Below are 10,283 nucleotides of genomic sequence, written 5' to 3' on the forward strand. Positions count from 1 at the left end.
TCCACTTTTTAATATTTTTCTAATTTTAATTCTAATTTAGTACAAAATATTTACTACCACATGCTTAGTGCTTAATTTTTCACGAATGAAAAAAATGTAATAAATCTAATATGACGGAGTTAGTCACTTCGGCTTCTGATAAGAGCCTACAAAAATATTTGCTCTCGTGTACATTTCGCCTAACCACATGTTACACATAAATGCAATATTTTACAATAATTTTATACATCAACGTCTCCTTGTACGATCGAATTTACGATAAACTATTATGTCATCAACGCCCATTCCTCGAACAGTAGCAGATCTCCTTACCGTTATTACCCAACCACGTGCTAATAAACAAGAGCCTAATTAGAGTTGAGAACAGCGCAACTTGGCTCGTTTGAACAATGCCTCGCAATTGGAGCAATGATAACGACACCGGTTTTCTTCCTCGGCGTCGGTCGTCGTCTTTGTCGTGGAAGTTGCGTAAAATCTCAGCTCGATTCGCACGAGTCATCAGCACAACGAAAGGAGCTCTAGCTGACGAAACAAAAGTGACTGGTTGTTAGTGTGCCTAGCCTCATGAGAAATGTGAAAGCTGTCCACCAATGTCGTAGGTGTAACGTATCTCACGCACAATTCGTATGTTTCCAACTGTTTCCAGGGTACATTTATCTTTGACGACCGGGAACAAATTGAATAAGCAGGATTGGGAAATTCCGCGGGTTCTGTACGATGGATTCGCGTGATCTCTCTGAGAGACTTCCGTTCTTACCAACGCTTTATGAATGACAAAGTCGTGTGTAGACAAATGGTGGTTAAATTTTATTGAAAAGGGACCGTAATTGAGGAACAACTGCGAGTAGAAGGTGAGAGAAAGCTTGATGGTAATGGAGTTGAGATTAGTGTAAATGTATTTTGTTATCTTCTATGTGGGCTGTGGATAATAGATGGAAAAGTGATTAATTATCGTCGGAATTTTATTGCTGGTTTGGTGAAACAGATTTTCATCTGTTATATATGTGCTTCTGATTTCTTTCTTTCGAGAGATTTGTGTGGGAGAGATTGTCAGTTTTAATTTCTCGTTTGGAGGTAGATAAAGCAACTGTTACTTCTTTGAATTTAATAGAGAATTCTAAATTGCAAAATAAACAACTCTAATGCTTTAATTCAACATAAAATCCTAATGCAAATTAGGAATCCTAGATTGCAAAGCATAGAATTCTAAATTGCAAAATAAGCGATCTTAATTCTCTAATTCAACATAAAATTCTAATGCAAATTAAGAATCCTAGATTGCAAAATAAGCAATTCTAATGCTCTAATTCGACATAAAATTCTGATACAAAGCAAAAATCCAAAATTCTCGAAATCTCACAAAAATTGACCAGACTAACATAGAATTAACACAAATTTACAAAGTATACCTTTCAGCTATCACCTACACCAGAACCGTAAGATAATTTACAAATAAATACTTTTTCACTGCAAGAGGAAAAAGAAATTTTCGAACTTTTCCATAAATTGGACATATCAGCCAGATCTTGTTCCTCTTCCTCTACCTGGCGCCTTCTGGCTTCTCCTATTCACCTCGTTCCTCAAGTCGGCGTTACATATACCCGGTGCCTGTGTGAGCAACGTAACGAGGGGCTACAGCCTGTATACAAATAAGCGTCGCGTCTTTCGTGCCCACTTGGCAGGCGACGTTATTTATCACCAGGAAGCATAGAACTCTGATTAACGAAGGTCAACGCCGGTATGGAGTCCCTCGGACTGTTCGCTCGAGGGTCTAAAACCCTTTGGTCACGTACATATGTTCGCGGATAGCGGTCTGCACGCGACGAATTCGAATGGATTTCGTGACAACGTCGTCGTCGTGGATAATTGAGTCGATCACTTCCACCGGGGAACTTTAACCAGCGTCGTTAAATTTTATGGGAATCAATAAAGTTCGGGCAAACGGTGCTTTCAACACATTGACATGCCAAGCATTGTGCCGCATAGAACGTCGTGTCTTACCTGCGAAATTTCGCTAATCTCCAAGCACGTATCGCTTGCAAAAATTGTCGAGCAAAATTTTTAACGAACGTTCAAAAATGTTCCTTCAACGTTCTAAAAGTAAAAGAGAATTTAAGCAGTTTACTCGAGAAAGAAAGGAATGGAACCTTTTTTTTTTTTTTTTTTCAAGGCTTTTAGCAACGAAATTCTACCTGAATACAATATGTCGCTGTTTTAAATTTCCCTGTGACGCGAGAGCAGTGTCTGTGTAGGTACCATTTAAATATGAAAAATGCAAGAGTTGTGTATTCACTAATAATCAACATTTTCTAAAGTGCGACAGAAAATATTCAGGTAAAGTACAGATTAACCCCTTAACGTATGATTTCTTTTCTGACCATGCATCTAAGCGTCAGCCATTTTCTGTTTTAGTACTGTATCAGGTAACAAAAGCTAATCTGTCACAGATTAATTACATTTAGCAATCCTCAGTCTTAAAAATTCAAACGAAAATTAGGATTACGATGAATTTTTCTTACTACTATAACTATTTTTCTCACATCTTCGCCAGAATCTCTGACACGTTGTCATATGTTAAGGGGTTAAGTATGTACTTTTTTCGAATAAAAAGGCACAAAAAATTATTTCTCCATAAGAAGCATATAAATTGACAATCTCAACGTGTTCCATTAAATTTGCACAAACCATTCATTCAAGGGTTAAATATTCATCTTACATTTCATATAAAAACACCTTTACATCTTTTACAAATATGTTTCCAAATGCACACACGGTCCACGTAACACAAAGCACATTTCCCATGCGAAGTTTCACACAAAAACACGCTACCTACGCAGACGATCATCCAAAGCCTGGTTCTCTCTTTCTTCATTCAGTTTTCTCGTAAAGTATCAAACTTTAATTGGTGGCCGAAACAACGGTGCGCGAAGCGCTACAGGAATGGTAACGAGCAACGGTGGGGACACGTGGTCCCCGCGGAGCATCGTCGAATCGATGCAACATACATCTCGTGCTGTGGGCCGGAAGCAAAAAACGGCCGGGCAGAGAAGTACCATTTCTGGCGAACGCGCGACTCCGGTGGTGGTGATTGCGCGGGAGCAGAAAAGAGAGGGTGCACATACGAAAACGCGAGACGAGCACACTGTGAGAGAGAGAGAGAGAGCGAGGATGGCCATTAAACGAATGTTGCGCTCACGGGGTCCCTTTGATCGACCGCCCCGTGTACCTATGCGCGTACCAATAGGATGCTGACGTAACTCGGTGCAATCTTGGCTGCCGATCAACCAGAGACGACTCCTCGACTCTCGAGGACTCCTGGCCTCGCTCTCTCTGTTGTGTACCGCCGCGGAAGGAGTTCCCCTCGATAAACAGATTTTCTTCTCTTTTCAGTGTCACAGGAGGGAAAAGAGTGGAGCGAGAGGGGAGAGAGGAGGAAGGCGGCAGAAGGGAACGTCGAAGCAGGCTAAGATCGGAGAGCTTCCCTCCTCCTCCTCCTCCTTCTACTTCTCTTCCTCCTCCTCAGCTCTTCACCCCGCGATGTTGGTACCGTTAGTTCCTTGGGGGCTCCCGGGACCAGACGTGTAATTTATATATCGCCCCGTGGACTCTGCTGCAAAAGTATACAGCCTTTTTTACGATTGCCCTGCGCGCAACAGTGGAGGAAGAAAAGGAGCAAAACAAGGCGACGTTGGGTGCCGTTTCTTTCGCCGGGCTGCCGAAGAGCACAGCTCGCGAAACACCGCGCGTATATGTATGTACGTCAATTACGCGATCACGGTAGCAGCTCGACTCGCCCGCCGACTATGTTGCCTGTCATTATTCCCTTACGTTCGCCTGCATCGGCCACCGTTTTTTCTTGCCACGCTCCTCGTACCCGATGCCGAAACGACCGGACCTCGCCGTCCCCCGTTTATGATCGGTCAATCCCGGGACAAACACCGATAGTTTCCTACGAATCGGTTCTTCAGTCGTTGACACGGCCAGGACGGTGTGATCTATGGATGATTCTAGGATGGATGATCGAGAAGATCGAATAATAGGTAAATGATATTCTGTGAGAAAACGTAATAAACGCTTCGGTAAAATCGAACCATCCGGTCGTAAACGTAAGTAGCGAGATTTTTGTGAATTTTGCGCTATCGTTAACGTGTTAACGAGACGGGCTCGATGGATCTATTTATTTCGCGATGTTAATTGGACAATTGGTGAATTCGAAGGGTTATTCACTCGAATTAAAGTCGAAGGAATCAATTTTTTTTTTGTCGATTTTCTGTTAGTGTGAAGGTTCTGAAGTATTCTAATTTTAAATATTAGCCAAGCTTCAAATATTAACCCTGGGACAGAGGACGGCGCGATAATTGCAGGCACTGTGGATGTCGGGTCAAAAATGACCCAGTACTAAAATCTCTTTCGTATGCAAGCGAAACCAAATTTTTTGTATAAATAACTAATTACGATTGAGATAACAAGTATATTCATAATATAATCAGAGGAGAGTTGACTCTGTTTCGAATGCTGGTCGAAATAAGGGAAGTCTAAATGCTGGGTCAGCGATGACCCGGCCTCCGTCGTTCGAAGGTTAACCAATTTGCATCATTAGCGTATATATACGCGAAGTTTCCCTGGTCACAGTGAAATATTAAGTTTCCTATATTTTCCAAGATATTTGTAATTAAATTTAATAAATAAATAAATTTCGTGTTACCCCTTTTGACCCTCTGGCAAAGCTAATATAAATTTTTTTTATCGTAGTTTTATGAGACTGTCAAAGGGTTAAGGGCCCATTTTTCATTTTCTTCAAAGCATGCAATGGGTTAATAAAATTACACAGATTCGAGTTGAAGGGTAAAATTGCACAGATCGACGAAGAAAAGGTGATTTAGAATTTTTCTGGAACGTTATGAACATATTAAAGGATACGTGGAGAAATGACTGTTATAAATATGAACGATAGCAACAGGTTTTTAAAGGCTTCGATCGGGTAGCATGTTGAATTACCGTTTATACAACCTAATGAATGGCTATCTTGCAAAATACAACGTTTCCCCTGAAATGCTCCCAGAAATGTATTACATGTCGCTTTAATCTATCGGTAAGTGTTTGAGATTGTGAAACGTATTGTGTAGAGATTATTTGTGAGCATCATTGTCGTAACGTCTATTAAATTGGCGATCGAGAGAAAAACTTGCGAAGTAGCTATTGTGAAAATATTCTATCAAGCATGAAATAGCTGTTATTAAGACGTGAAATTCCAGGCCATGAGTTTCGAGCTAGGGTACTACTTATTGGTAATTTTAGTATTTAGCAAGACAAGAAATGAAGATAATAAGGAAAAATGCATCAAGTTGAATGAAACTTCTGAAACACTTTTACGAACTTTTATAGTGTCCTTTAAAGACGAATCTTTTATCTTCTAAGTCGTTTGTTCGAAACTTTCTTTTTTAAGGGATTAGCAAATTGTAACTTAAATATTACCATTTTCTTTCAGTTTCTTTCAAGTGAAGGGTATAGTAGAATAAGGGTTTCAAAAGTGCCCTTAAATCACATTAGTCTTGCGATGAAAGGAAAACATTTGACACCAAATTTCAACCCTTTATCTCAGCCAAGAGTGTAATTACAGCAAAAACTCAAATTATCATTTTTTGCTTTATTTTTCATATTTAGGAGCACGAGAAAATGTTGGAAAAAATCTGGCACGTTGCAGATACCAAGGCACACGTTACAAAATTTTTTTTCCAATTTTTCCACTGCAAATCCTAATTACAAAAAATGAAAAACTTAAAAATTGCAGATTTCTTTTTTTATATTCTCTTAGTTTTTAGATTCAGTTCTTAGAAGTGTTACAATTAACAACGACAATTATTTTTTGCTCGTCTCTTTCTCTGATGTCTAATTAGAGTACAAACTTCGTTAATTCATGGAAACTTGTTTCTTCAATTAACTAACGTATTAAAAGTCGATTTTCTCGATAAAGCTGTTTCGTGACAGTCTATCTTTTCCTCCTTGCCCTTCGCCTATAAATCAACATTCTGCTGCAGTTAAGTGCCTGAATTGAATCGACGGTGAAAAACTGCAGGAAATATGATTGATCTAATAACATCCGTATCACGAACACAGTCCACGTTCGACATTTTTACCGAACGGTTTCTCACGCTGCGAAATTGAGTAGAAGCGCTGCTGCGCGCCTTTTTCTCAGCCTCAATTGGCCCGATAATTTATTCAAAGAAGAAAAACTCGCTTCAGGGAACTAGCATGACTAAGCCGGTGACCTCTTCCAGCTGATCCCGTGACGAACCAGGACTGATTCTGGAATGGGAGTTATTGATTACGCTCTTGGTGAGCTATCGTAGCTAGCTTGGCGAGCACAGTGTGATTTTCCAGCGATAATTAGTATTGTCGTCTAATTGACCGCGATATTTCAGACAGTTACGGTTAGACGGCGAATTTTTATGCACTTATTGGAAATTTAGAGATGCAAAATTGCACAGAATGCGCTTAATATGGAAAAATGTAGAAAATATGCAAATTATAGTGGTTTTTTTGTAGTAGCTGCTAGGTGAAATAATTTTATTCAGAAGTTATACAGTAAATTCTCTACAAGTGTCAGTCAGTTTGGATTCTACAAATGTCAGTATAGATGGTCCTACGCCTAGGTCTGCGTCATTGCTGCGCCTATGTTATCTCTCTCGCTGTCAGTCAACTGTGTAACGCTACACCACTCGGTTTCTTTTACGAGATTTCACGGCTCGACAATTCATAATAGAAAAATATAATTTCTTTAATTTTACTTTTTTTCATCTGGAATTTTTTTTAACATGTTGGTGAGATTTTTCTGATGAAAATGACATCAAACACGACATAATTTGAACAACATTTACTTATTAACACGTTCACTTTCACGCCAGACATCAATATGTTAAGAAAAATTTCGGGATAAAAGAACGTAAAATTAAAAAAGTTGGTATTTAAATCGCTTGGTTGCCTCGACTCACGTTTCATCCTTATCTTTTATTCGCTGTCCTTATCTACGTTCGGCAAACTACAAAGGCGGGCGCGAGGCTCGAAAACGTAGTCCCTGACTCTACAAGTGTCAGGTTTAGATTCCTTGCGGACTGACACTTGTGGAGAATTTACTGTACTTTGTTTTGCTATATTCTTAAAAATGTGAATTCGCTTAAAAATTCGAAGGATGAATATCGGTTCAGAAAATCGATCGGAAAAAGTTATCGCACTGAACGAGTGTTTTAACCCTTTCGCTACGCTGTTGAAGCCTTTTGGTGCACTTGCACCTTAATTCGATGCTTACTTTTGTCCTTCACGCACTTCCATCTTAATTTGCTAAACCGAATTTTAAAATAATAAAAAAATTAAATATCTGCAAAAATGGACTATTTTTATTTAAAATTGAAAGTGAACAATTTAATAAGAATAATGTTATAACTAAAAATAGATCATAGATAATTAACGTTTATTTATCTTAATGTTGATTAAATTTTGCAAATGATTTAACAGAGTAGCGCGTATTGTATAAGTATAGTTGATGAGTTAGTGAGAGGCGTTGATGGGAGGTGCATATGTACAGTGTGCTACTTCTAACGAGTGAGAAAATACAATTCTTAATCGAGGAAACTTATAATTAATGCTTCTCGAAGGAGAGAAAATTCAACAAAGATGTTTCTATAATTATTACAAGATAATCCTTCGTCGTCCTGAGAAAAGCATAAATTTTCGCATGCTTGCGGTACCTGTTCGTTGAAAGATTTCATTTTATACTTAATTGCAAAATTAGCATTCTATGTGCGATTAATGCTGATAGTATTACTGATACAGTAACGATGCATAAAATTATAAAACGTCTCTATCGTAGGTGCTTTGATATTAACCAGTCTAACTTTTTATACGGTTATAGACGATTTGAATATTTTCTTGCACTGTCTTTGGCGTCCTTTCACCATAATTTTTAATCTCTAATTTTTGTCGTTTGCATACTTCCACCGTAATTTAATCCCTAATTTTTGTCCTTCGCGCACTTTCAAATTAATGTAAGTAAAAGAAACTTAAAAATGATAAATTGAAGCTGTGCTCTTGACGCCCTTTGACACACTTTCGCCATAATTTAATCCCTAATTTTTGTCCTTCGAGCACTTCTACCTTAATTTAATGAAAGAAAGTTAAAAACGATGAATTTTTCATTTTGAAACGCCAAAACGATAAATGTTGCGACCACGATTGAACGTCTATCCTCTGCCACGCGCGTTTCTTACTAAAATCTTCCGCAACGAAAGGGTTAAGAAACTTCCGTGTCATTCTTGAAATTCTTTCTATGCACTTGGTCGAACAAAATTATAAAATAACCCGTAACGATTGATTGCAATTGAATTAGTGGGCAGAACTTCGTTTGAATCACGTTGAAGAAACGATTAGAAAATAATGAAATTGAGCATTCAACTAAAATGAATAAGGCTCGAAAAGGGAATTTCTTGGCACAAGTACGCGACCCTGGAGCCTATATCAGCTTGATTATCACTTGCAGAGTCATTTAAAACTCATTTGCTAATACGTAACGTTCACTATTAACATCAGAATACCTCGGCAACGTGCCAACCGTAAGGTTGCCCCTGAAAAGAAAGTTCAAGCACTCGGGTTCTCAATCATCCCACAGCGCCAGGCCCATGAGAAAGCACGTTCAAACTCTTATTCACGCTAAAAGCAGTGGTTTCAGACACTTTCTTCGAAAGCAAATAGCCAGTTTAGCCGTAATTGAATTATAAGCGTGTAGTTATACCTAATTTTATTGCAATTAGCTATTAACATTTCATACAGGACGATCCTTCCGTAGAAAGTTCAAATAGCATTCAAACTCCTCGAGCGTGTTAAGAGAGTTTCTTTCAAGCCGAACAAATAGTTTGTTTCAATCACACACAGGATTCTATTCATTTAAGCTACCTCGATGAGAAACGAGATTAAAACAAGATTGAAAAACATTTGATTAAATAATTTTATAATGGCAATGTCAGGGATTCCCAAAAGTACCGGGATTCTGGAAAATGTCGAGATTCCTGTAAATTCCGAGAACCCGTTTTCCATTTCGAGATTTTCTTTAACGAACACCACGGCGGTTTCAATTTTTCGTACACAATGTTTACGCAGTTGCTTTGTTTACATCAAATCGCACGAATCCTAGTATCCGTGTTATTGACACACTGACATCATACATTCCATAAATTGTAACAAAAAGTGCGGAAGCATTGTCCTAATAATATGATATTATAATAATAATCCTGTCACTTTTGAGAATCCTGACACTTTTGAGAATCCCGGCACTTTTGAGAATCCTGACAGTTTGGAGAATCCCGACACTTTCGAGAACCCGATACCTTTGAGAATCCCGACACTTTCGAGAATCCCGACACTTTCGAGAATCCCGATACTTTCGAGAATCCCGATACTTTTAAGAATCCCGATACTTTTGAGAATCCCGATACTTTCGAGAACCCCGATACTTTTGAGAATCCAGATACTTTCGAGAATCCAGATACTTTCGAGAATCTTGACACTTTCGAGAATCCCGGCACTTTTGAGAATCTTGACACTTTCGAGAATCCCGGCACTTTTGAGAATCCCGGCACTTTTGAGAATCCCGACACTTTGGAGAATCCCGATACTTTCGAGAATCCCGATACTTTTGAGAATCCCGATACTTTTGAGAATCCCGATACTTCTGAGAATCCTGACACTTTTGAGAATCCCGATACTTTTGAGAATCCCGATACTTTTGAGAATCCAGATACTTTCGAGAATCCCGATACTTTTGAGAATCCAGATACTTTTGAGAATCCAGATACTTTCGAGAACCCGATACTTTCGAGAATCCCGATACTTACGAGAATCCCGATACTTACGAGAATCCCGATACTTACGAGAATCCCGTCTCTCCCAGAAATCCCGAACATTCGTTAGAATCCCGACACTATCGGGAATCTCGAAATTTTCGGAAACTCGTTCCGAACCCAGAAAAAATTCCCATCCCGATTCGACTCGATATTTTCGGGTTCTCACATATCTCTAGAAAACAGTACTCGCGATATTTTTGCCGCGTTCTAAAAACTCGCGCTACACGAGAGTCCACCGTACAAGATTCGAATCAGAATAATTCCGCAACGGCCATTTAAATTCGCTTCACATTCACAACAAGATCTGTTAATACTTCTGTACACGAGTGTACAAGCTCCCACTTAAAATCCACTGTACACACAACTTCATAATTATCACGTAACTTCATT

The 10,283-nt window shown here is 38.9% G+C and overlaps 1 protein-coding gene across 1 annotated transcript; it reads left to right on the top strand.

The window, feature by feature from the left end:
- Positions 1 to 9,010: 9,010 nt before the first annotated feature.
- Positions 9,011 to 9,960, top strand: LOC108572626 (uncharacterized protein PF11_0213-like). The gene is made up of 2 exons (XM_017934883.1): positions 9,011 to 9,061; positions 9,343 to 9,960. Exons 1-2 carry the CDS (start codon positions 9,011 to 9,013, stop codon positions 9,958 to 9,960), a joined length of 669 nt encoding a protein of 222 aa, XP_017790372.1.
- The last annotated feature ends 323 nt before the right edge of the window (positions 9,961 to 10,283 follow it).

This window comes from Habropoda laboriosa, unplaced genomic scaffold (genome assembly GCF_001263275.1).
Source record: "Habropoda laboriosa isolate 0110345459 unplaced genomic scaffold, ASM126327v1 scaffold22, whole genome shotgun sequence".
Taxonomy (NCBI): Eukaryota; Metazoa; Arthropoda; class Insecta; order Hymenoptera; family Apidae; genus Habropoda; species Habropoda laboriosa.